This window comes from Podarcis vaucheri (assembly GCF_965113315.1).
Source record: "Podarcis vaucheri genome assembly, chromosome: 4".
NCBI lineage: Eukaryota > Metazoa > Chordata > Lepidosauria > Squamata > Lacertidae > Podarcis > Podarcis vaucheri.
In genome coordinates this window covers 11,222,252-11,249,366 of record NC_138762.1, presented here as the reverse complement: position 1 = coordinate 11,249,366, position 27,115 = coordinate 11,222,252, and the positions used below count along the sequence as shown (strand labels likewise).

Below are 27,115 nucleotides of genomic sequence, written 5' to 3'. Positions count from 1 at the left end.
AGTGTTGGTGCTGTCCTTTAAAGCCCTAAACGGCCTCGGCCCAGTATACCTGAAGGAGCGTCTCCACCCCCATTGTTCAGCCCGGACACCGAGATCCAGCGCCGAGGGCCTTTTGGCGGTTCCCTCATTGCGAGAAGTGAGGTTACAGGGAACCAGACAGAGGGCCTTCTCGGTAATGGCACCCGCCCTGTGGAACACCCTCCCATCAGATGTGAAGGAAATAAGCAGCTATCCTATCTTTAAAAGACATCTGAAGGCAGCCCTGTTTAGGGAAGTTTTTAATATTTAATACAGTACTGTTTTTAACATTTGATTGGGAGCCGCCCGGAGTGGCTGGGGAAACTCAGCCAGATGGGTGGGGTATAAATAATAAATTATTATTATTATTATTATTATTATTATTATTATTATTGGCTAAGAGACAGGCTAAGGGGCTTAGGCGAACGAGACAGGCTTAAGCAGGAACAGGCGTTCTGAATGCAGAAGGCCGGAAGTTGAATCTCTGTCATTTCCACACACAGCGGTTCCTGGGAAAGGTGTCTGCCTTGGAACTTGGAAAACTGGAGTAGATGATTGCCACCGTCTGCTCTGCACATTTATAGCAGTCTCATACCAGTCGTGGCTCCCCCCAAAAGAATCCTGGGAACTGTAGTTTGTTATGGGTGCAGAGCGTTGCAAGGACGTCCCCTTTTCCCCTCGCAGAGCTACAATTCCCAGAGTTGCTGGGGAGGAAGGATTTGATGGTTAAACTCAGGTTACCGGACGTCCCCGTTTCCCGGATTTACAAATCAGTCCCCTGACAAAATCCATCTATTTAGCAGGAAGTTGAGAAGTGTCCCCAGATTCATTGAAAAAAATCTGGTAACCTTAGGTTAAACCACTCTGTGGAACTCCCTTCCATCCGATGTCAAGGAAATAAACAATCACCTGGCTTTTAGAAGAAATCTGAAGTCAGCCCCGTATTGGGAATTTTTTAAAAAAAATATCCAATGTTTTACAATTTTTTATGTGCTGTAAGCCGCCCCAGAGTGGCTGGGGAAACCGAGCTGGATAGGCGGGCTATTATTAATATTATTATTATTAATAATAATTTTATTTATAAACAAGACTAAATACAACAATAAAATGCAGTCTCATCACAGGAGGAAAAAAGAAAGAGGGGGAGGGAGTCAAATTGATTCCAAGCCAAAGGCCAGGCAGAACAACTCTGTCTTACAGGCCCTGCAGAAAGAAATCAGATCCCGCAGGGCCCTGGTCTCATGAGACAGAGCGTTCCACCAGGCCGGAGCCAGTGTTGAAAAGGCCCTGGCTCTGGTTGAGGCTAATATGACTTCCTTAGGGCCTGGGACCTCTAGGGTGTTGCTATTTATGTACTTTAAGGTTCTCTGTGGAGCATACCGGGAGAGGCGGTCCCGTAGGTACAAGGGTCCAATTTATTATTATTATTATTATTATTATTATTATTATTATTATTATATTGGGAATCATAGAATTGTAGAGTGGGAAGGGACCCTGAGGATTATCTAGTCCAACCCCCTTCAATGCAGGAATATGCAGCTGAATTGTAGCGGCGCGAGAGGAGTAGGGGGTCCGTGAAGGACTTTCAGCACCCTTAACAAAGTTCATTTTTTAAAAAAGTAATATTTATTGAACAATTAATAGCTTCAAAATTTAAAAATAAAATACAAAAGCCAAAAAAACCTACAAAAATAGGAAAATACAAAGCAAACCACATAAAGGTACACAACGAAAAAACAGTTAACAGAATAGAAGAAAAAGAATAAAGAACACCAAAAAACAAAACAGAAAAAAGATTAGTATTTTCATATCCTATACTTTGTTCACTAGTTTCTTGACCTCCTCACACCTCCCTTTTTGTATTCCAATTCAGATATTTAGTTCAGCAAATCCTTACCCTCTATCACTTAACCTTACTCAGCATCTCAACCTATATTAAAAATACATTTCCCCTCATTATCAGTCTATATTTACATATTCTTATTAGTCTTTTTACCAACACCGCTTATTTTCCATCCAACGTCCCCACCCTTCACAAAGTTCAGTTCCCAGGATGCTTTTGGAAGGGGGCAAGCCATGAATCTTTACAGCGCGGAGATACTGCTTTAAACATTTCGTGCCGGTGACTCCTTAGACCGAGCTGCTATAAGGACCGCTTCTTTTATTCATTGCTCAGCGGGGATTTGAAACCTCAATCTCACCTGCACAACAAATGGGGGAGAGTTTTGTTGTGCCAGGTCCTACCTGTGGCCATCGTGAGAGAAGGATGCTGGTCTAACTGGGCCTTTGGACTGATCCAACAAGGCTTTCCTTATTGATTGTTAAGTGTTAGTGCCTCCAGCAGCTGGACGGCAGGCAGAAACTCCACAGGTCAATAAAGCACTGAGCTTCCAGGCAGGGGCACGCTTCACCTGTGGAATTTTGGCCTGTTTTCAGCCGCTGTGAATGACAGCAGCTCAGGAGGTTTGCTTTCCCTTTTAAAAAGTTCAGGTGAGGCCTAAGGGCAGAGGGGATGTGAAATGAATCTGAAGTCAGGGAGAACCGGCAGGGCTGGAAAAACTGTTTTTGCAAATTGGGAAGGTGATCTAGTTTTGCTACTGTGGTAGTTGTTCTGGTCTTGCCGGAAGAAAGGAAAAAAAAACAAACACACACACACACACTCGAGTTGAAATCGAAAACAAGCGCAGGAAAAATAGCAGGCATGATATAATTGCATTAAAACCATCTTTTCCAAAGAACGAATAAAATTTGACATCTGTATTTAACACCTACACATTCATCTAGCTTTCTCACTTTGGAGAGATCGTGCTCATTTTTCTTCTGCCAAAGATATTGTTGTGGACTCTCCTTCCGCGGAGCTTTTTAAGCAGAGGTTGGCTGGCCATCTGTCACCAGTGATTTAGTTGCGATTCCCACACTCCAGGAGGTTGGAATAGATCATGGGTAGGCAAACTAAGGCCCAGGGGCCGGATCTAGCCCAATCCGGCCCAATCGCCCAATCTCAATCTGTCCCACAGACGGGCCAGGAATCAGCGTGTTTTTACATGAGTAGAATGTGTCCTTTTATTTAAAATGCATCTCTGGGCTATTTGTGGGGCATAGGAATTCGTTCATCCCCCCCCCCAAATATATAGTCCGGCCCCCCCACAAGGTCTGAGGGACGGTGGACTGGCTCCCTGCTGAAAAGGTTTGCTAACCCCTCGACTAGATGAACCTCAGGGTCCCTTCCGACTGTACAATTCCATGATTCTACGATATCCTGCAAGGCAGCAGAGATATAGGATCAAAGCCCTCCTTAAAAATGTGGGTTTATCAGGGACTGAGGGAAGTTTTAACTTCTCCCTGTCTTCCCCAAGTGTTCCAGAAATGAGTGATTGCCCACCAGTTTTCTCCAGAAGCAGGCGGGAGTGAGAATTTGCCCAGGCACTTTCTGCCACCTTCCAAACTCTTTTCAAGACTTCAGTGGAGGTGCCCTCCTTCCACCTGGCCCATCTAAAAGAATAAGCGTTTTATTGTTGTTTAGTCGTTTAGTTGTGTCCGACTCTTCGTGACCCCCTGGACCAGAGCACGCCAGGCACTCCTGTCTTCCACTGCCTCCCGCAGTTTGGTCAAACTCATGCTTGTAGCTTCGAGAACACTGTCCCACCATCTCGTCCTCTGTCGTCCCCTTCTCCTTGTGCCCTCCATCTTTCCCAGCATCAGGGTCTTTTCCAGGGAGTCTTCTCTTCTCATGAGGTGGCCAAAGTACTGGAGCCTCAGCTTCAGGATCTGTCCTTCCAGTGAGCACTCAGGGCTGATTTCCTTCAGAATGGAGAGGTTTGATCTTCTTGCCGTCCATGGGACTCTCAAGAGTCTACTCCAGCTCCATAATTCAGAAGCATCAATTCTTCGGCAATGGAAGTGGTCCAGCTCTCACTTCCATACATCACTACTGGGATGCGTTTTATTTCTTAGGTACAAAAGGCATGTGGCGTTCTTATTACCGAGCAGGTGAGACAGCAGCGCTTCACGAACAAAAGAAGTCCGGGGAGAGCGAGCGAGAAAGTGCCCAGCGAGCGTTTTGATAACCGGAGCAATCAAAGCAGTTGGCGTGGGCCGTCGGCCAAAGTGTCCTTCGTTAGCATGGCAAGAGCACGTTGCTGTGCCAACGAACTGCCTTTGATGTCGTTTGGTGGTTTTTCTAAAGAGCGAGTCTAGGGGAAATCGCTTCGCTCTCAAGCGCGGCGGTGGCAAACGGTCTCTTCCCTGCCCTCGCCCCCAGCGCTTCCATTTTAAAAATAAATGGCTGTTTATAAATTATAATAACCACCTGAAGTTAGGGAAAAGTTAAGCCTTTTGGAAGCATGGGTCTGATTACAAAACATCGCAAACGATTGCCTTCTCTTTGAATAATTTAATTGGCTGACGTGTATCTTTCTTTGTTGTTGTTGTTTAGTTGTTTAGTCATGTCCAACTCTTTGTGACCCCCTGGACCAGAGCACGCCAGGCACTCCTGTCTTCCACTGCCTCCCGCAGTTTGGTCAAACTCATGCTGGTAGCTTCGAGAACACTGTCCAGCCATCTCATCCTCTGTCCCCTTCTCCTTGTGCCCTCCATCTTTCCCAACATCAGGGTCTTTTCCAGGGAGTCTTCTCTTCTCATGAGGTGGCCAAAGTATTGGAGCCTCAGCTTCAGGATCTGTCCTTCCAGTGAGCGCTCAGGGCTGATTTCCTTCAGAATGGAGAGGTTTGATCTTCTTGCAGTCCAAGGGACTCTCAAGAGTCTCCTCCAGCACCAGAATTCAAAAGCATGTCTCTTTCTTTAATATGCCCAATTTACACCCTTATCCATACATGCAGTTTCACGAGCTGCCAAAAGTCATTCCTTGTGGAACGGACTCCCTTGGGATGTTGTGTACTCTCCTTCCTTGGAGGTTTTTAAGCAGAGGTTGGGTGGCCATCTGTCATGGTTGCTTTAGTCGAAATTCCTGCACTGCAGGGGGGTTGGACTAGATGACCCTCGGGGTCCCTTCCCAATCCACGGTTCTGTGATTCTTTATAGAAGACACAGATACTGTCCCTTTTTTCCAAGGCCACCTTCGCTGCCACCAAAATATTAAGCGTGAGTATCTTCTTTGCTCAGTCCATTCTAGGTGACGGCCTCTTTTAAGATAATTCTTGAATCACCCATGCTTAGATTCATATGAGTTACCTGAAAGATTTCTGTGTTGCATTCCACCAAGGCGCCTTGAGCTTTGACCACCTGATAGGATAGGATAGGATGGGATAGGGACGCAGGTGGCGCTGTGGTCTAAACCACTGAGCCTCTTGGGCTTGCTGATCAGAAGATTGGCAGTTCTCTATCCCAGCCCCTGCCAACCTAGCAGTTCGAAAGCACACCAGTGCCAGTAGATAAATAGGTACCAAGGTGGCAGGAAGGTAAACGGCGTTTCCGTGAGCTCTGGTTTCTGTCACGGTGTCCCGTTGCGCCAGAAGTGGTTTAGTCCTGCTAGCCACATGACCGGGAAAGCTGTCTGCGGACAAACACCGGCTCCCTCGGCCTGAAAGCGAGATGAGCGCCACAACCCCATAGTCATGTTTGGCTGGACTTCACTATCCAGGGGTCCTTTACCTTTTTACCTTATAGGATGCAAATCTGCAACATTAGCACTGTACTTTCCTACCATCTACGTGTGGGTGGGCAAACTGCAGCTGTGCAGCACAATGCGCCGTCTCTCGAACCCAGACCCCTTTCAATGGACCATCCTGTTCTCTTGTCAACTATGCTGATAATGCTTCCGGCTTGCTTGCTTGCCTCTGTGGATCTCTGACTTCTGCCTGCCTGGAATGCAGCCAGCTGTACGAAATGACATCCATAGTCCCGCCCATGTTTTCCCTCTGGCCCCGCCCACCATTGGCATGCGGCCCCCGAAAGGCTTCCCAATAGAGAATGTGGCCCTCGGGCTCAGGAACGTCCCCCACCCATGATCTAGTAAATTGACCTGAAATACATTAGCTTTTGTGACATCGTCGGTAGAGCCCAGTTCTCTTAATCTAAGGGTTGTGGGTTCGAATCCCACGTTGGGCGAAAGATTCCTGCATTTCAGGGGGTGGACTAGATGACCCTCGTGTTCCCTTCCAATTCTATGATTCTAAACATTACTTCCTTCAAGATCCGCAGTCTCCCCCCCACCTCCTTTCTTTTTTTAAAAGTGTCTTCTTTTTATGAGGAAGAAAGAAAACAGGCCGGCTGAATTTGCCAGCAGGAGAAAAACAGATTAGGAGGAAAGTTTGGCTTTCCTTGGCAAAACAGTTGACCTTATCACGCAGTTTGTACGTCAGTTTTGCCAGTTCCGCATAGTCCATCAATTTCTCTTGCCACTGTTCTTTTGTCGGGGTTTCTTCATTCTTCCATCCTCGTGCTATTAAGACTGTTGTCGCATACATAAATATGTTCTTGATTTTCCCTGGCAGGTCTTTTCCTACAATCCCTAACCCAAAATGCTGCTTTTTTTTTTACAAATGTTAATTTAAACATTTTCTTCAACTCATGGCCTGCTATACATTTCCATCCAGATACACTATGCCCACAACTTACATATAGGTTCTGGGGATCGTGCCTGCAGCAAAAATTGCGTCTAATCCAAACACATTAGGTTCAACGGTGGGTGGGATTGCCGAAGTCTTTTCCCCCCAGATGCCTGTCCCTTTTATAATATTCTTAAATTTGTTTTGCCAAGTGTGTGAAACTCAAGGCGCACAAGTTACTGTATTTTTTGCTCCATAGGGCGCACCGGACCATAGGGCGCACCTAGTTTTTAGAGAAAAAAATTCTTATTTCCCCCCATCCCCAAAGAGCAGCGTACAGGCTGCGCACAACCTCTCCCCGCCGAAGGGGTTGCGCACGGCTATGGCACAAGCCAAGACAGCGAGTGGGATGGATCCCGCTCGCTGTTTTGGCTTCCTCTTTAGCCCCGCAGTTGTGCACGGCCATGGCACAAGCCAAGACAGCGAGTGGAGAAGAGTAATAATAATAATTATTATTATTATTATTATTATTATTATTATTATTTATTATTTATACCCCGCCCATCTGGCTGGGTTTCCCCAGCCACTCTGGGCGGCTTCCAAAAGAATATTAAAATACCGTGATACACCAAACATTAAAAGCTTCCCTAAACTGGGCTGCCTTCAGATGTCTTCTAAAAGTCTGGTAGTTGTTGTTCTCTTTGACATCTGGTGGGAGGGTGTTCCACAGGGAGGCGCCACTACCGAGAAGGCCCTCTGCCTGGTTCCCTGTAACTTGGCTTCTCGCCGTGAGGGAACAACCAAAAGGCCCTCGGTGCTGGACCTCAGTGTCCGGGTAGAACGATGGAGGTGGATGGATCCTGCTCGCTGTTTTGGCTTCCTCTTTAGCCCCGCGCAACCTCTCCCTGCTGGAGGGGTTGCGCACGGCCATGGCACAAGCCAAGACAGCGAGTGGAGAAGAGGAGACCCTTCTGTTCCTCCTCCAGCTTCCAGGCAGGCGCGTGGCTGAAGGGGCACTGCGCAGTTCTCCCTCTCTGCGCGTCGCCTCTCCTGCGAAGAGAGGGAGAACTGCGCAGCACCCCTTCAAACGAAGCTGGAGGAGGGTTAGGCTGCAAAGTGAGAGGAGGAGTCTTGCTCTCCCGGCTTCAGCTAAAGGAACCCAAAGCCTTCGGAGCACAGAGCAAGGAGCCTGCATTCGCTCCATAGGACGCACACACGTTTCCCCTTAATTTTTGGAGTGGGAAAAGTGCGTCCTATAGAGCGAAAAATACGGTAAATGTGCGTGAATTGAGAGCTTGCTGTGGTTTCATTTCCCTGCCTCCTAAGCGCCTCTCCTTTCCATGCAGAATGTGAAGGCGGTATCTGAGACCCCCGCCGTCCCCCCTGTGTCGGAGGACGAAGATGATGAAGACGAGGCTGCCCCTCCCCCGGTCATCGCTCCCCGGCCCGAGCACACGAAGTCCGTAAGTCGAAGTCTCAAAGCGGCTGGGCTCCCTCTTGAGTAAAGGCTTTGGGCCTTCGGAGAATTGATTCGGGTGTCTTCTGCCCCACAAGTATCATGTCGTCTGGGTGAAGGGCAGGCCCCTATCCATTGCATGAACGTAACCACAATAATAAAAAAAATATTATTATATAAATTATGAGTAGGGATTTGAACTCTGCCCAGCTCCATTCCTGAAGCCCTGCTCCATTGCTTAAAAGTGCAGAATTATGTTATTCAGTCGCTGGATAGCCAGATGTCTCAAACTTGGGTCTCCAGCTGTTTTTGGACTACAATTCCCATCGTCCCTGACCACTGGTCCTGCTAGCTAGGGATAATGGGAGTTGTAGTCCAACAGCCGGAAACCCAAGTTTGAGAAACTCTAGACCAGCGGTGCTCAACCTGTGGATCCCCAGATGTTGTTGGACTACAACTCCCATCATCCCTGAGCTCTGGCCTTGCTAGCTAGGGATGATGGGAGTTGTAGTCCAACAACATCTGGGGACCCACAGGTTGAGAAAGGCTGCTCTAGACACTTATTCTAGCAGGGTATGAAAGCAACAGTCTGGACTATCATTGCCCCAGATTCAGAACAACATCCGCCTCTCCTAAGTCACCGCTGAGTTCTGTGACCTGTATATAAAGGTGCAAATTGAGCAAATATACTTTTGCATTTTAAGGCAGGGCATTGAAACCTTCCCTCAAAAAAGGGAGGCACCATTCAGCTGACTCTCTGATTCTACAGATGCTTTAAGGATCTCTCCCCAACAATAAAAAGCTTGTATTTTTCTTTTTCAGAACGGAGCTGGGATTTTGCACTCAGTTCTCTATTCCGTGCTCTCACAGTATCACAACATAAAGCACGTTGTTAAGAAAGTCTCCTTTAGGAAAAAATCTCAGCTTTTGCTATGGTAGCATGAGAAGGGAGGCTCAGTTTGGGCCTAGAAAGAGGCTCCATTTTAGGAAGCCAGGCATTCACATTCTCAGCCAGCTGAATTGCAACTGCAGCTTGTAAATTCATTGCTGTTTTCAGTGCGAATCTCCCTTTGCAGATTTAAAGTAGTCATCGCCTAGATGTCACTCCTAACCACACCTCCTTGCTAATCAAGCCATTTTCAATAGCCTAGAGGCTCTTCCCAGCAGATCCCAAAATCTGTGTTAATCTCCTTTCCCACACAGATTTTTTGCAGCCGTTTTTGCAGACCTATTAGGCCAGGCATGGCCAAACTTGGCCCTCCAGCTGTTTTGGGACTACAACTCCCATCATCCCTAGCTAACAGGACCAGTGGTCAGGGATGATGGGAACTGTAGTCCCAAAACAGCTAGAGGGCCAAATTTGGCCATGCCTTTTTAGGCCAACTCTTTTAAACACCCACCCACTGGATTTGCAGTTTTGGCCACCAGTTTTGCAGTCACTTTTCACAGGGCTGCAGCACTGTGTACTGCAGGGGTGAATCTCAGGGAGTTTGGGACTAAGCAAGAACCTCCTTTTTAGCCGTTGGTGGTGTTTGATTTACCTCAGAACTATTCACATATATGGGACATGGGTGGCGCTGTGGGTTAAACCACAGAGCCTAGGGCTTGCTGATCAGAAGGTCGGCGGTTCGAATCCCCACGATGGGGTGAGCTCCCGTTGCCCGGTCCCTGCTCCTGCCAACATAGCAGTTCAAAAGCACGTCAAAGTGCAAGTAGATAAATAGGTACCACTCTGGCGGGAAGGTAAACGGCGTTTCCGTGCGCTGCTCTGGTTCGCCAGAAGCGGCTTAGTCATGATGGCCACATGACCCAGAAGCTGTACGCCGGCTCCCTCAGCTAGTAAAGCGAGATGAGCGCTGCAACCCCAGAGTCGGCCACGACTGGACCTAATGGTCAGGGGTCCCTTTACCTTTATTTACATATATATTCTACCCCCCCTCCCCGCAGATATACACCCGGTCGGTGATCGAACCCCTTCCTCCAGCCCCGACCCGAGACGTGGCCACCTCTCCGATCCCATCGCCTTCCGAAAACAGCACGACCCCTCCAGACACGTTGGCGAGGAGTACGGAGAAGCAGAAAAAGAAACCCAAAATGACAGACGAGGAAATCTTGGAGAAATTAAGTACGTCTTCTCACTGCTGGGTTTTTCAAATGGAACCTCAGGGAAATGGATATATTTCAGGTCACCTCACACTGTGAGGTTGTCGCCACTTCACAACTGCACTCTTCTCTCTCTATCTCTGACACACACACACACACACACACACACACACACACACACAACACACACACATTCTCCCCAGGCTCCACCTTGTGCAAAATTTAGCACTTTCACGACACTGAAGAGATGTTTTCGTTCTTCAAAAAACCCCAGCTTTCTGAATCCTCTCACAGTGGTGTCAGCTGCTGGGTTCAGCTTCTGCAAAGGAGGAGAGATGCTCTCTCTGTGTGTGTGTTTCTGTGTTAGGTGTGAATGTCAGAGCTACCCTAGAAACGCCTTTCAGTTTCAAAACCCTGGGATGTGTGAGGCTGTATTCTAGCCTTGCTGGGGAATGCAAAAACATTTCGAATGCAAGAGCAGCCCTCTTGGATGGGAACAAAGCCATCGTGTTTTCCAAAAGTGGCGAACCGGGCGCTTCGAGAAAGCATTCTGGTCGTGTGTGAATGCAACAGCCTTCTCATTGCTGCCTGTCCTCTGACCCACACCCCACTCCTTGAAGCTATATATTTTGGAAAGCATGCTATGACCCAACCTGGGCATTCTGTTTAGCCTGCTGGTAGACCTGTCCTTCACACGACATTCCCTCTATTTCAGATGTCCGGACAGTGAGCACTGTTCCTTATGATGCCAAAATGCATTCACGCCCATGCGCAAGAGAGAAGTACAGTGGAACCATGGTTCTCAAACTTAATCCGTTCCGGAAGTCTGTTCCAAAACCAAAGCGTTCCAAAACCAAGGCACGCTTTCCCATAGAAAGTAATGCAAAATGGATGAATCCGTTCCAGACTTTCAAAAAAGACCCCTAAAACAGCAACTGAACATGAATTTTAAGCGGGAGGCGCTGTGGGTTAAACCACAGAGCCTAGGACTTGCCGATCAGAAGGTCGGCGGTTCGAATCCCCGTGATGGGGTGAGCTCCCGTTGTTCGGTCCCTGCTCCTGCCCACCTAGTAGTTTGAAAGCACATCAAAGTGCAAGTAGATAAATAGGTACCGCTCTGGCGGGAAGGTAAACGGTGTTTCCGTGCGCTGCTCTGGTTCGCCAGAAGCAGCTTAGTCATGCTGGCCACATGACCCGGAAGTTGTATGCTGGCTCCCTCGGCCAGTAAAGCGCTGCAACCCCAGAGTTGGCCACAACTGGACCTAATGATCAGGGGCCCCCTTTACCTTTAACATGAATTTCATTATCAAACGAGACCATTGATCCATAAAATGAAAGCAATAAACAATGTACTGCGGTCACACAATCAATCAATCAGTCAGTAGCTGAACTGGGTTCCACACAGTCACAGTCACAAAAACAAAAAAGATCCGCAAAAACGCAAAATAAATAGCAAAAACAGACAGACCTCAGCGTAACCCTCAAAACGGAAGTGCGGCACTCAAATCGGAAGCGTAACACTCAAAACAGACCACATTCGGCTTCTGCAAAAAGTCCGCAAATTGGAACACTTAGAGTTTGCAGTGTTTGGGTTGCAAGTTGTTTGAGTACCAAGGCGTTTGAGAACCAAGGTACCACTGTATTTGCAGACTTTGACGAAGCCTAGGGTTTGCAGGTCTGTCATTCAAGCTGCGAAAACTCTGCGAATCCCTAAGCGTGCCGGTGTCGGTTGGCATCGGTCGCTGTGATGTTCGGGCACCCTGAAGGCAGCTCATATAAAGGACGAAAGCAGCAACACCACATTGATTAATGTATCAGCTGACAGCTAAAGCAGTATTCCTGAATACCAGGGAACTTTAAATCACAAGACAACAGGAATGGTTTTGCCCAGTGCCTAAGAGGCAACAGAGATGGCACCAGGTGAACGTGTCCTTAGTTTATCTGCTTAGCAAAGCTAATTGCATTCCCAGGGGTCTGAGGTCTTGCAAGGAGCTCTGATCAGCTCAGATTCTGTCATGCTTGCTTTTAAATTTATTTGTTCAGGAGAGCTGAGCAGCCTTCCAAAGCTCTTTCATGTTATCCTAATACTTCTTTTCCCTTTTTTGTTTTTGAAGGAGGTATTGTGAGTGTGGGTGACCCCAAGAAGAAATATACAAGTTTTGAGAAGATTGGGCAAGGGTTAGTATATGGTCTCTGGCTTGCTTCACCTTTTTTGCCTTTAGCATGAAATGAGCATGGATCTGGAATTGCTCCGTTCAGACAGTGCTAAGATGTTGTTGTTGTTTAGTCGTTTAGTCGTGTCCGACTCTTCGTGACCCCCTGGACAAGAGCATGCCAGGCACTTCTGTCCTCCACTGCCTCCCGCAGTTTGGTCAAACTCATGCTGGTTGCTTCGAGAACACTGTCCAGCCATCTCGTCCTCTGTCGTCCCCTTCTCCTTGTGCCCTCCATCTTTCCCAACATCAGGGTCTTTTCCAGGGAGCCTTCTCTTCTTATGAGGTGGCCAAAGTATTGGAGCCTCAGCTTCAGGATCTGTCCTTCCAGTGAGCACTCAGGGCTGATTTCCTTCAGAATGGAGAGGTTTGATCTTCTTGCAGTCCATGGGACTCTCAAGAGTCTCCTCCAGCACCATAATTCAAAAGCATCAATTCTTCGGCGATCAGCCTTCTTTGTGGTCCAGCTCTCACTTCCATACATCACTACGGGGAAAACCATGGCTTTAACTATACGGACCTTTGTTGGCAAGGTGATGTCTCTGCTTTTTAAGATGCTGTCTAGGTGCTGTCTAGTGCTAAGGTAGATGGAGCAATGGTCTGATTCTCTATAAGGCAGCTTCCTATGTTCCTGTTACTGGGGGCGACTGGTTATTTAACTAGCTTCCCTGGTATTCTTAGAGCATCAATGTCATTTTGCAGTCACGGCAGTGCCCTGCAACGCAGATTATTGTGTGACAGCTCACGGGGTGATACACAACTAAATCTTGGTCACAGTGTAGACCCATTAGGTCTATGGATTTCTATGGGTCTGTTCTGAAGTTGCCTAAAGTTAGATATCACCCATAGTCTAGTGTGTTATTGATCAATTGATCATTTAGTGTGTTAATGCTGTTGTAGAAAGATTTGGAGTTGGCTTTTGCTGCCCATCTCCCCAAGAGATTCTGAGCCCTCCAAGCCGGAATTAAGATTGCCGGAAGAAATATCAACAACCTCAGATATGCAGATGACACAACTTTGATGGCAGAAAGTGAGGGGGAATTAAAGAACTTCTTAATGAGGGTGAAAGAGGAGTGCACAAAATACGGTCTGAAGCTCAACATCAAAAAAACTAAGATCATGGCCACTGGTCCCATCACCTCCTGGCAAATAGAAGGGGAAGAAATGGAGGCAGTGAGAGATTTTACTTTCTTGGGCTCCATGATCACTGCAGATGGTGACAGCAGTCATGAAATTAAAAGACGCTTGCTTCTTGGGAGAAAAGCAATGACAAACCTAGACAGCATCTTAAAAAGCAGAGACCTCACCTTGCCAACAAAGTATAGTAAAAGCTATGATTTTCCCAGTAGTGATGTATGGAAGTGAGAGCTGGACCATAAAGAAGGCTGATCGCCGAAGAATTGGTGCTTTTGAATTCTGGTGCTACAGGAGACTCTTGAGAGTCCCATGGACTGCAAGAAGATCAAACCTCTCCATTCTTAAGGAAATCAACCCTGAGTGCTCACTGGAAGAACAGATTGTGAAGCTGAGGCTCCAATACTTTGGCCACCTCATGAGAAGAGAAGACTCCCTGGAAAAGACCCTGGTGTTGGGAAAGATGGAGGGCACAAGGAGAAGGGGATGACAGACGACGAGATGGTTGGACAGTGTTCTCGAAGCTACCAGCATGAGTTTGACCAAACTGCGGGAGGCAGTGGAAGACAGGAGTGTTTGGCGTGCTCTGGTCCATGGGGTCACAAAGAGTCGGACACGACTAAACAACAACAACAAGTCCATGATTGGTCAGAGAATAATGTATGGAGGCAGGATCCAGTGGAAGAAAGGCAGATCTTTATTTTTAGGTTTCAGCAGAGACACACACACCCCTTGCAAGGAGGTGAGGACAAAGAACAAAGTGCACAGGAACCTTTAATTATTTTAGGTGTTGCCCAACCCCTTAGCTAAAGACCACCCAAAAAGCACCGTTTATACATCACAGAAAGAGGCAGCTTCTCTCCTGTCTGTCAAGATGACCTGATAATGTTTTAATGATTGCATTACCTGGGTTGCCTGGCCATTCTTTTGAGACAGTAAGTAGGTCACACAGGCCTTACCCTATTCATACAGAAAATATGCCCTTAAGACAGGATTTGTATGATTTGTAAGTGAAAAGAAATAATGGGAAAGGTTTCTCCAAATATTTCCTTCCGCAGAGGAAATATTTGGGGTCATGAAGCATCAAGATGGCTTCAGGATTGCTTTCCTGTACTATTTCAGATGTGGGATTTATATACTTGAGTACGTGTGTGTCAGGGTTACTTCCAGATCCTAGCTCACAGAGGATCACGCTAGCCAGCGGTTGTTGATTAAAAGTCTTTATTGAGTTACAGTCTCCATTCTTGAGCTGCTGCGTGCAACCCTACGCCTTATGCTTAGGTCGGCGAAGCTCCTTCTGAGTCTCCGCCCCTTGCGCACCAACTTAATATCCTAGCCCTGCTCCACCTTTTCCGCCTGACCGTTCTCCTCTGGGTCCCTCTGCCCCCCTGGGTCTCTCCCTTCCGGGATTCTTCTGACGCTGACCCCCCTGACTCCCCTGTCTCCTTGCGCCGGGCTTTAGGACCTGGCTCTCTTTCCGGGCTGCCTACTGCGCCACCTTCCTGTGCATTTGAACTTGGCGCGCGCGCCCAACCTTCCACTTTCCGTCTAACCGTCACTTCGCTCCCCGATGAAGGTGTGGCCACTCCTGACTCGTGCCCTCCCTCCTGTTGTGAGCTGCCAGCGCTAGTTCCCAGGCGCTCTTCCTCTTCCCTACTCTCTGGCGGTGACGTAGGTCCCGATCTCCAACTGCTCCCCTCTGAGTCCCCTCTGGCTCTTTCTTCCTGGGGTGTCCCCCTAGTCTCCCCCCTTGCCCTTGCCACTGGTGCTCCTCTTTGTGAATCTTCTGATTCACTGGACAGACTCGGAGATCTCGGGTCGTCGTCGTCACTCATCCTTTCTTCTGCCTCCTCCCCCTCGCTCTCTGTTTCCTCCCTTGCCCTCGCCTCTGCTCCTGAACCCCTGACATCCATCCCCCCCTCAAAGCCCCCCCTTCCCCCCTCCCCTCCCTCCGGTGCGGGAACTGGGTGCTGCAGTGTCAAAGGGACGAATGTCGGGTACAGTTCGCTTCCCGTGGCCGGCCTCCATCCGCAGACTCCCGGTTCTTCCTCCCTGCTCTCGTCAACGACGGTCACCTCTGCTTCCATCTCCGTGCCGCCGTGCTCGAGACCCTGGTTGTCCCCGAAAAAGTCCATGTCGGTCTCTCCCTCGCTTCCTTCTGTAGGCGTAGCTCGTCCTGGACCCTCCAGCCACTTCCTGCGCCACTGCTCCTCTGGTCGATCATCCCACCAATACGAGGGTTCTGAGGCAGATCCCGAGGGTGACCCCTCCGGGGAACGGGCGTCTCGTGTCGGTTCCTCATCCGAGTCGAACCCCCGGAACGTGCTGGCTGAAAGCGTGGGCGTGAAAAGCCAGTCGTCGAAAAAGTCCGCCGGCATTGGCCTATGGGGAAAGAGGGCATGAAACTCTTCCTTGAGCAGAGGTTCATCTAGAGCGTAGCCCGGCACCCAGCTGTTGGCATTGGCCGGGGTACCCTCCTTAGCGAGAAGGTATTCTACCCCCTCTTCCCCCCATCTGGAGTCCAAAATCTCCGTGACTTCGTTGAGGCACGCCTCCTGTGCCACTCCCCGTTGCCTGGTTCCCTCTCGGAGCGGACTCGGCGCCGTGCCGGGTTCCTGAAACCTGTGCGGTGCCTTGTAGGGAGTGAGCACCGATCTGTGGAACACCGGATGCATTCTGGAACCCTCCGGAAGCGCCAGCCTGAAAGCCACCGGGTTGACCTGCTCTTCGACTTGGTAGGGCCCCAGTTGCTTATGCCCTAGTTTCTTCTTGGCCAACGACCTGGCCGGCACTGCGTGGGCTGCTAACCAGACCCAGTCTCCCACCTGGATCTCTTCGCCAACCCTTCTGTGTTTGTCTGCCTGCACCTTGTATGCGTGTTTGGCCAGCTCCAGGTGCCGCCGCAGCTGATCGTGAACCTCTTGCAACTCCGACGCGAACGCATCCGCTGTCTGCGGCTCCCCCTCCACCAGTCTTTCCAGTCCCGGGAAGGTTCTGGGGTGCCTCCCGTTGTTGGCGAAGAACGGCGTGACCCCCGTGGACACGTGCTTCGTGTTGTTGTAGGCGAACTCGGCGAGCGGCAGGTAATCCACCCACGTCGCAGGCTGTTGATTCGCATAGCATCTCAGGTACTGCTGCATGATGGCATTGACCCGCTCCGCTTGCCCGTTGGTCTGCGGGTGTCTCGCCGACGCCAGGTTGATCTTGACGTTTAGGAAGCCCATCAGCTTCTGCCAGAAGTTCGAGATGAACTGCCGCCCGCGGTCGGACAGAATAGACCGTGGCAGACCGTGAACCTTGAACACGTGGTCTATGAACAGTTTGGCGGTTTGTTCCGCCGTGGCCACCTTCGCACACGGGATGAAATGCGCCATCTTGGAGAACAAGTCCACCACCACCAGCACGGCCGTCTTGCCCCTCGAGCTGGGCAGATCCGTGACGAAGTCCAGGGCGACTCTCTCCCATGGCTCGACCGGAGTTTGCAGCGGTTCCAACAGTCCGGCCGGCGGTCTGTGCACTGGTTTGGCCCTCTGGCAGGTGTCGCACCTCGCCACGTAGTCCGCGACCTCCCCTCTCATTCCGGGCCACCAGAAATCCCTGGCGACTAATTCCACCGTCTTCTCCTTGCCAAAGTGCCCGGCAGTGGGCGCGTCGTGCAGCTGATGCAGTACCTTGGCGCGAAGTTCGTCTCCCGGCACGTAGATGGCCCCTTTGCGGATGAGCAATCCATCTCTCAGCTGGAACCCGTTGGTCGCTGCCGTGCCCCTTCGCATCTCAGCCATCTTTGCTTGCGCGAAAGAGTCATTCTGCAACGCTTGTCGCACCGCCTCCAGGTCCACTGTCGCCGCAGCGCACGCCCACACTGTTGGCGCGAAGATGTGCATGGCGGCCGCTGGCGTGGCGTCCTCCAGATACTGTGGCTTACGGGATAGCGCGTCCGCCATGATGTTGGTGTCCCCCGGGACATACTCTATTCGGAAGTCGAAATTCGCAAAGAACTCAGCCCAACGTATCTGCCTCTGGTTCAGGAACTGTGCCGTGCGCCAGTGCTCCAGATTCTTGTGGTCCGTGCAGACCTGCACCGTGTGCTTGGCTCCAATCAGGAAGTGCCTCCATGCTTTGAACGCTGCATGAATAGCCAGCAACTCCCTGTCCCAGATGGTGTAATTCTGTTCGGACTTGCTGAGCTTCCTGGAGTAAAACGCTCCGGGCCTCCAAACCCCCTGCGGGTCCTTCTGCAGCAGGACTGCTCCGACGGCCCTGTCCGAGGCGTCTGTTTCAACTCTCATCGGCCTGCTAGGATCGACATGAAGCAGCTGTTCCTCCGAGGCGAAAAGACGCTTGAGTGCCTGAAAGGACTGCTCCGCCTGCGCTGTCCAGATGAACTTCTTTTTCTTGGAACTGAGCGTGTCTGTAATGGCTGCAGTCTGCATAGCGAAGCCTTTGATGAACTTGCGATAGAAGTTCGCGAAGCCGACAAATCGTTGGACCTCCTTCCGGTTGCGTGGGCTTTTCCAATCCAACACCGCTCGAACCTTGGCGCTGTCCATGGCGAGCCCCTTGTCAGACAACCTGTATCCCAGGAAATCCACCTCCGTCACGTCGAATTGGCACTTCTCCAGCTTGGCGTAAAGCCTATGTTGCTGGAGCCTGCTCAGCACTTCCCTGACGTGTCTGTCATGCTCCTGCTGCGATTCCGAAAAGATCAGGATGTCATCCAAGAAACAGACGCACGTCTTGTAGAGGAGCCCCGCCAACACGTGATGCATGAAAGCTTGAAAAACGTGGGAGCCATTTTGCAATCCAAAAGGCATAACTCTATATTCGTAGGTGCCCAGGGGTGTGAACATGGCTGTCTTCCACTCATCTCCTTCCCGCATGCGAATCAGGTTGTACGCCCCTCGCAGGTCCAACTTGGTGAACACGCTGCCCTTGCGTACTTTCGCGAGGAGGTCGTCGATTCGGGGCATGGGGAAGTCCGACGGCTTGGTGACACTGTTCAAAATGCGGTAGTCCACCATGAGCCTTTTCTGGGGCGTGTCTCGCTTCTTCACAAAGAATACAGGACTGCCCCCCGCTGCCTGGGACTCTCGGATGAAACCGCGTTTCAAATTATGATCAATGAACTCCTTGAGTTCCCGCAGTTCGTCTTCAGACATGGAATACAGCTTCCCTTTGGGCAGCGCCGCCCCCGGCAGCAGGTCAATCTTGCAGTCATATGGTCTGTGGGGGGGGGTAGCTTGTCTGCCTCCTTCTCGCAGAAAACCTCCAAAAATTCTGCGTACTTGTGGGGAATCGCTTGCAGCGTGCCGAGCAGCAGCTGTGACTCCTCTTGCTCCCCTTCTTGCTGGGGCATGATGCAGTGTTCAGCACAAAAGGAAGAACCGAAGGTCAGCTGCCTCTGGTACCAAGCCAGCGTCGGGCTGTGCCTGTCCAGCCAACTCATGCCCAATACGATAGGCGTGTCTGAGAGTTGAGTGACGTTGAAGCTGATAATCTCCTTGTGATTTCCAAGCCGCAGCACCATAGGTGGCGTCTGCTTCACCACTTGCCCCCCTAACAGCTCCCTGCCATCCACCGTGACAACCTGCAGTGGCAGCGCGGCAGGCAGCAACTGTATAGCGTGCCGGTCGACAAAGTCCTGCCCTATGAAGTCTGCATTGCTTCCCGAGTCGACGGTGATTGGCACGTCCATGGTGATTCCATTGGGTAGCTGGAGCGATGCGGTGAGCCTCACTACTGGCTTGGGCGGGAGGGGGTCCATGGGCGGTAAAATCTCTGGGGACTGCTTCACTGACACGTCTGGCTGGGCCCCAGTGCCTCCTCTTCCAGCCAGACATCGTCGTTTCCCTGCTGTGGTTCTCCTTGCTGCGTTGCTGCAGTCACCATTGCTGAGGCTGCAGTGTGCTTGTGGAGCCTCCGGGGACACTCTTTCGCCAAATGGCCTGGATCCTCGCAGATGTAACACTTCCTGTTCCCTCTAGGAGGCTTCGCTTTCACTGCTGCCGGTGCTAGGGCTCTGGCTGCTGACTGAGCCCTTGCACTCCCAACCTCCATCGGTTCCACCCCTCCCCCTGTTGGGGGCGTGGATTGCGCACGCGCTGCTTCTCTGGGAAGGAAGGAGGAGCCCCTGGCTGGTTCGCGCCCGCTGCGCCCTTCGTCCCTGCTCCACGGACGTTCTTCCAGCCACACTCCCACCGCCAGCGCCCTCTGAACGATCTCCTGCGTGGTCCGGGGTCTCTCCCCCCTCGCAATCTCATCTTTCACCGAGCTGTTCAAGCCCTCCCAAAAAAGGTCTCTGACGGGAGCCGAATCTCTGTCCCATTCCAGGGCACTGACCAAAGCGAAAAAGCGGGCATGATATTGCCGTACGCTGGCCCTCCCTTGTCTTAGTCCGTGCACCTCCCTTCGGGCAAGATCCACGTCAATGCTTGATAAAAAACAGCCATCCATCGCTTTAATAAAGGCGTCCGCATTTTGGAGCGCAGGATCCTTATCCCTCCACAAATTGCGCAGCCATGCTTTAGCGTCTCCATGCAAATGGGACATGATGAACCCCACTTTCTCTTGTTCATCTCTAAAGTCTTTGTGCAGTAGTTGTAGTGCACACATTACGTCTGCTCTAAAATTGGGGTACTGTTGCAAATTCCCATCGAAGTGCGAGACCAGACTGCCTGTGCGTCTCCCCAACCCAATCCCCTCTGATTTGGGTGTCTGTTGCCCCTGCTTCGTAAGCACGTCCAACCTGACCTGGAGATCCCTGTAGGCGGCCGCTGCGTCCTCCTCTCTCTTCCTGGACGCCACCGCCTCGGCAGTCAGTCGTGAAACCGCGTCTCTGAGTTCCGTTATTTGCTGTTCGGCCGTCATATTGTCTACCGTTCGTGAGCTTTCTTGTAGGCACCCGCTTTCCCTCCTCTCCGCGAGGTCGTGGATGTCCACAATTTGAGGAGAAGGAGCTTACTGTCAGGGTTACTTCCAGATCCTAGCTCACAGAGGATCACGCTAGCCAGCGGTTGTTGATTAAAAGTCTTTATTGAGTTACAGTCTCCATTCTTGAGCTGCTGCGTGCAACCCTACGCCTTATGCTTAGGTCGGCGAAGCTCCTTCTGAGTCTCCGCCCCTTGCGCACCAACTTAATATCCTAGCCCTGCTCCACCTTTTCCGCCTGACCGTTCTCCTCTGGGTCCCTCTGCCCCCCTGGGTCTCTCCCTTCCGGGATTCTTCTGACGCTGACCCCCCTGACTCCCCTGTCTCCTTGCGCCGGGCTTTAGGACCTGGCTCTCTTTCCGGGCTGCCTACTGCGCCACCTTCCTGTGCATTTGAACTTGGCGCGCGCGCCCAACCTTCCACTTTCCGTCTAACCGTCACTTCGCTCCCCGATGAAGGTGTGGCCACTCCTGACTCGTGCCCTCCCTCCTGTTGTGAGCTGCCAGCGCTAGTTCCCAGGCGCTCTTCCTCTTCCCTACTCTCTGGCGGTGACGTAGGTCCCGATCTCCAACTGCTCCCCTCTGAGTCCCCTCTGGCTCTTTCTTCCTGGGGTGTCCCCCTAGTCTCCCCCCTTGCCCTTGCCACTGGTGCTCCTCTTTGTGAATCTTCTGATTCACTGGACAGACTCGGAGATCTCGGGTCGTCGTCGTCACTCATCCTTTCTTCTGCCTCCTCCCCCTCGCTCTCTGTTTCCTCCCTTGCCCTCGCCTCTGCTCCTGAACCCCTGACAGTGTGCTTTACCTTGTGCATTTATGAACATTTATTTTTTGAACATTTACAATAAAAGCATGCCTTAAGGGGTTGTCCTTCCTTTCAGAGCTTCAGGGACAGTTTACACGGCGATCGATGTAGCTACAGGACAGGAGGTAAGTGTTATGGGGATATTGGAGCTGTTTCACTAAATGAGAGATGTTCTGGCTTTGATTTTGAGCCTCTCTTCTTGATCCCTGCTCCCTGATTCGCTCCAATTCGGAATTGTGACAAAGGGCACAAGAGTTGGAAACTTAAATTAGATCCAGCTTCAGACGACTAGAGACTTAATTGTAATTATTCCTCTTCCCTCTTCCCCACCCTCATTTCAGGTTGCAATTAAGCAGATGAACTTGCAGCAACAGCCCAAGAAGGAGCTGATAATTAATGAAATTCTCGTCATGAGGGAAAACAAGAACCCCAACATTGTCAACTATCTGGACAGGTATTCACACTTTTTCCCCAAGAGGGAAGGTCATGTGTACAAGATTCAGGGCAGATGAAAGAAAGCACTTATTTACGAAGCGCATTGTTAAACTGTGGAACTCTCTGCCACAGGAAGCAGTGGTGGCTGCAGCTTGGGTGACTTTAAAAGAGGATTGGACAAAATCAAGGAGGAGAGGGCTATTGATGGCCACTAGCTGTGATTGCTATGTTCTACACACAAGGCTGGAGGCAGTATTGCTTTTGAATGCCAGTTCCTGGAAACTGCAGGAAGGGCTCTTGTTCTCAGGCTTGGTTAGGGACAAAACCTGATTGGAATACAGTGGTACCTCGGATTAATTACTTAATTTGTTCCGGAGGTCTGTTCTTAACCTGAAACTGTTCTTAACCTGAAGCACCACTTTAGCTAATGGGGCCTCCTGCTGCTGCCGCGCCGCCGGAGCCCGATTTCTGTTCTCACCCTGAAGCAAAGTTCTTAACCCAAGGTACTATTTCTGGGTTAGCGGAGTCTGTAACCTGAAGCGCCTGTAACCCGAGGTACCACTGTACTAGACGTGCCTCACTGTAGTATTGACTAGAGGTGGGCAGAAGGTAAATTGAGATCTACTGGCAGATATTGGGGTGGTTTGAAATAGATCAGTGCTGATTTCTGACCCACCATTGCTTAATAATGGCAACCACAAAATGACAACAGCAAATTGAAAAAATGGCAGGGAACTTTGGAGCGAGCTCTGTTCAGTTTTGGCATTTGAAATGAATTCCCCGGTTAGTAATTCATTAATTCCAAGTGCCTGTCTTTGACACCTGACTTCCATTTGGTGACTCTTGAGTGTCGAGTAAAATAAATAAATAAAGCGAATTCCACAAGCCTCAAGTCTGCCTGCCTCTGCAACACTGAATCCCAACCACAAAAAGGCCTCAAGTTCATATCTGTATGTTTTGCACATATCTAAGTCCCCCCCCCCTAATTTTCGTTTTTGTATATCATATCTGTTGATGGCTCCTTCTAGTGTGTGGATGATGCAGTTTTGGCCACATAAAGAGCCTCAGAGAATATCTGCTTTTACTATGCATATTAAAGGTAAAGGTAAAGGGACCCCTGACTCTGGGGTTGCGGTGCTGGGGTTGCGGTGCTCATCTCACTTTATTGGCTGAGGGAGTCGGTGTACAGCTTCCGGGTCATGTGGTCAGCATGACTAACCAGCTTCTGGCGAACCAGAGCAGCGCATGGAAACGCCGTTTACCTTCCCGCCAGAGCGGTACCTATTTATCTACTTGCACTTGATGTGCTTTCGAACTGCTAGGTGGGCAGGAGCAGGGACCCAGCAACACGGGGATTTGAACTGCTGACCTTCTGATCGGCAACTCCTAGGCTCTGTGGTTTAACCCACAGCGCCACCCGCATCCCTACCATGCAAGTTACATGCACTTAAAAAAGGGGGGGGAGAGAGATGATTTACTTGGAGAACAATGGTGTCCCTAGTTACAAGCGGGTAGCCGTGTTGGTCTGCCGTAGTTGAAACAAAATAAAAAAATTCCTTCCAGTATCACCTTAGAGACCAACTAAGTTTGCTATTGGTATGAGCTTTCGTGTGCATGCACACGTTCTCTTGAGCGAGAAATGTACACATCTCAAGTTGGCCCAAACTGTCTTTTAAAATTAAACCACATTTCAAAAGTTGAGAGGAGCATTTTTTAGCAGCTTCTGAAGACCAGTGGTTTCCCCACAAAATGTTTTTCTTATTTCCCCCACCAGTAGTTTCACCAGCTCCTAAGTACTGTATTTTTTGCTCTATAAAACTCACTTTTTCCCTCCTAAAAAGTAAGGGGAAATGTGTGTGCGTCTTATGGAGCGAATGCAGGCTGCGCAGCTATCCCAGAAGCCAGAAGAGCAAGAGGGATTGCTGCTTTCACTGTGCAGCGATCCCTCTTGCTGTTCTGGCTTCTGAGATTCAGAATAATTTTTTTCTTGTTTTCCTCCTCCAAAAACTGGGTGCGTCTTGTGGTCTGGTGCATCTTATAGAGCGAAAAATACGGTAGGATAGTAGCTTTGTGCAATAACAAAGGATAATCTCTTCAGGAGACGGGAAGATCTTCTTAATTTGATGCAGCCTCCAACTTTAGTGGACTTTGATTAAGAACATAAGAGACCGTTGGATCAGGCCTTTAGCTGAACTAGTCCACTATCCTGTTCTCATCGAACCATGAGGTGCATGAGTGGCAAAGCGCTCTGCTCACCTGCAGTTTCCCAGAAATATAGAGAAGCAAACCACAAACTAAATAACTCTGCATGTGGTTTACACAAATTCATTAGCAGTTGTGTGCAAAAATTCAACACCTTCTAGTACTTAAATGATATTTAAAGTAAAGGTAAAGGGACCCCAACCATTAGGTCCAGTTGTGGCTGACTCTGGGGTTGCAGCGCTCATCTCGCTTTACTGGCCGAGGGAGCCGGTGTACAGCTTCTGGGTCACGTGGCCAGCAGGACTAAGCCACTTCTGGTGAACCAGAGCAGCGCACGGAAATGCCATTTACCTTCCTGCCAGAGCGGTACCTATTTATCTACTTGCCCTTTGACGTGCTTTTGAACTGCTAGGTGGGCAGGAGCAGGGACCGAGCGATGGGAGCTCACCCCGTCGTGGAGATTCCAACTGCCGACCTTCTGATCGGCAAATCCTAGGCTCTGTGGTTTAACCACAGGGGAACTTGTGCGCAGGGAACTTTTGCGCAAAGTGTGTCATTAAGAGTCACACGCTCTACCAACTGAGCTATCCCAGCAACCTATTTAATCCCGTTCAAGCACTATGGACTTTAATACCGCAGAGGATCCCGTTTGCAAAAACGTGGAAGAGTAGCCGAGGAAGAAAAGAATCAGTTGGAAGTCGTAACAGTAAGAAAGAAGCCCACGGGAACAGATGGCAGTTGTCAGGTTGACAATAATCTGTTTTTTTTAGAAAGGGGAATTGGCGACCTCTTATAAAAAAATTATTGAGAAGCTGGTGACCATACGGTCCTAAGACATTGGATGCTGTGAGTTCAGGTCAGAAGGGGGAGCATCATCTTCCTGCTAGCTCCTAGACCTGCTGCTTTTGGCTCGTTTTCTTTCCTCCGGGGAGGAGAAGTCGCTGCTGCTCTGAGCGCTTCGCTTCCTCCTTTCCCAGCGGGGCAGAAGTTGCAGTGGGGCCAGCTGAGCTGCCTTTGCCAGAAACATGTTTGTGCTGAGATTTTCCGGACTGGAAAAGTCCCCTGCTGCGGCCGTCCCCGAAGCAGCCGTCACAGATGCCCTTAGCTGTCACAGTTCTCTGGCAGCCCAGTCCCTGTTCATTCATTTAAAGCCGTTTTAGCCTATTCTGAAAAACAGGAATGAGTTGTTTCGGTGGGGAGGAGGACAGAAACCCCAGGATATCTTCGTTAAGAGATGGGGGCACCAGTGAAAATTCATGGGTGGAAACGAAGGGTGGGGAAATTATTTTTTGCTCTATAAGACTCACCTTTTCCCTCCTAAAAAGTAAGGGGAAATGTGTGTGCGTCTTATGGAGCGAATGCAGGCTGCGCAGCTATCCCAGAAGCCAGAAGAGCAAGAGGGGTTGCTGCTTTCACTGCGCAGCGATCCCTCTTGCTGTTCTGGCTTCTGAGATTCAGAATATTTTTTTTCTTCTTTTCCTCCTCCAAAAACTAGGAGCGTCTTGTGGTCTGGTGCGTCTTAGGGAGCGAAAAATACGGTAACCTCGAAACATAGGAAAGGGGCTCATCCTGAGTCAGACTACTGGTCCTTCTAGCGCAGTGTTGCATACACAGGCTGGCAGCATCAGGATTTCAGACAGGAAAGACCCCTGGCCATAGCTGGAGATGCTGGAGTTTGAACCAGACACCTTCTGCATGCAAGTCTAGTGCCCCAACCACTGAACTTATGGCCATCTCTAGCACACACTGCTGCTAGAAGGGTCCTTTAAGTTGGGGAAGGGCTACAGTGGATCAGAGCTGTCAACTTACAGGTTTGAAAGTAAGGGACCAGCAGCCTCGAAAATAAGGGACCAGCAGCCAAAATAAGGGCTTTTCAGAGCACAGGTATGTTCGACTTCTGAGCCCCTCCAAGCCAAAGGCAGAAAGCCCAGCCAGCAGCCAAACGAAGCCTCAAGTGGTGGTTCCCACAGCGCAGCAACCCGGCAAAGGGGATGCAGCAAGGAAAAACACCGTCACCTCTCCGCTGGGAAGCGCTGAGCAAAGGCGAGTCCCCAGGCAATGCAGCCGATTTGATCGGCACAAGGCATGCAAGCTCCACCCCCCCAGTCGTTCTTAGACTCCTTATTGGGTGAACAATGCAGCCAAGCAACACAATTGGAGCCTCCCTCCTCCCTGGCCGGCAGGGAGGGAGGGAGAGGAGCTGCTTCCTTTGAAACCCGGGAAATTTAAGGGAGATCTTCAATAAGGGACAGCAGCGGGACACGGGGCTGGGATAAGGGACTTTCTCGCCAAATAAGGGACGGTTGACAGCTATGCAGTGGATGCTCGGGTCGCGAATGTGATCCGTGCGGGAGGCACGTTCGCATTCTGCAGCGTCGCATCTGCGCATGCGCAGGTTGCGATTCGGTGCTTCTGTGCATGCGCAAAGCACGATTTAGCGCTTCTGCGCATGCGTGAGTGCCAAAACCTGGAAGTAACCTGTTCCGGTACTCCCGGGTTTCAGCGAGTCCGTAACCCGAAAATGTGCAACCTGAAGTGTCTGTAACCCGAGGTATGACTGTATATCTCAGTGGTAGAGCATCTGTTTCCCCCATAGGTTCAATTCCTGACATTACCAGGTAGGGATGGAATCATCCCCTGTCTAAAATCCCAGAGGACTCCTAAAAGGCAGTGTAGACAAATTGGATGAAGACAGAACAATGGCCTTAAAAGGTGAAGGGACCCCTGACCATTAGGTCCAGTTGTGGCCGACTCTGGGGTTGCGGCACTCATCTCGCTTTATTGGCCGAGGGAGCCGGCATACAGCTTCTGGGTCATGTGGCCAGCATGACTAAGCCTCTTCCGGTGAACCAGAGCAGCGCACGGAAACGCCGTTTACCTTCCCGCCGGAGTGGTACCTATTTATCTACTTGCACTTTGACGTGCTTTTGAACTGCTAGGTTGGCAGGAGCAGGGACCGAGCAATGGGAGCTCACCCCGTTGCGGGGATTCGAACCGCCAACCTTCTGACCGGCAAGCCCTAGGCTCTGTGGTTTAACCCACAGCGCCACCTGCGTCCCTGCCTTAAAAGGTAGCTGCTTATTATTAGGAGCAGACAGGGCTCATCGACTTGGAAAGGGAGCCCATCTAGGAGAAGGAAAGCTCTGATCCTAAACCTCTGCTGCCTTGAGGGACATCGTCAGGAGAAGAAAAGGCCACGGAGTAAACCATGTACGCCTCCTTCTGGCAACTCTTGCAGCTGAGCTGTTGCCAAACGTGTTGCTCTGCTTTCCTTTGGGTCACGTCAGTGAGGCTGAGAAGGGTCTTGTTGTCTGGGCAGC

General features: G+C 50.3%; 1 protein-coding gene across 2 annotated transcripts in view; it reads left to right on the top strand.

The window, feature by feature from the left end:
* The window catches only part of PAK1 (p21 (RAC1) activated kinase 1), a 112,298-nt gene that overhangs the window by 77,685 nt on the left and 7,498 nt on the right, over positions 1-27,115 (top strand). For both annotated transcript variants that reach the window (XM_082219362.1, XM_082219361.1), the window contains 5 exons: positions 7,871-7,987; positions 9,928-10,105; positions 12,198-12,261; positions 21,235-21,283; positions 21,500-21,612. In XM_082219362.1, the coding sequence (XP_082075488.1) occupies positions 7,871-7,987; positions 9,928-10,105; positions 12,198-12,261; positions 21,235-21,283; positions 21,500-21,612 (521 nt within the window). The remainder of the gene's footprint in view (positions 1-7,870; positions 7,988-9,927; positions 10,106-12,197; positions 12,262-21,234; positions 21,284-21,499; positions 21,613-27,115) is intronic.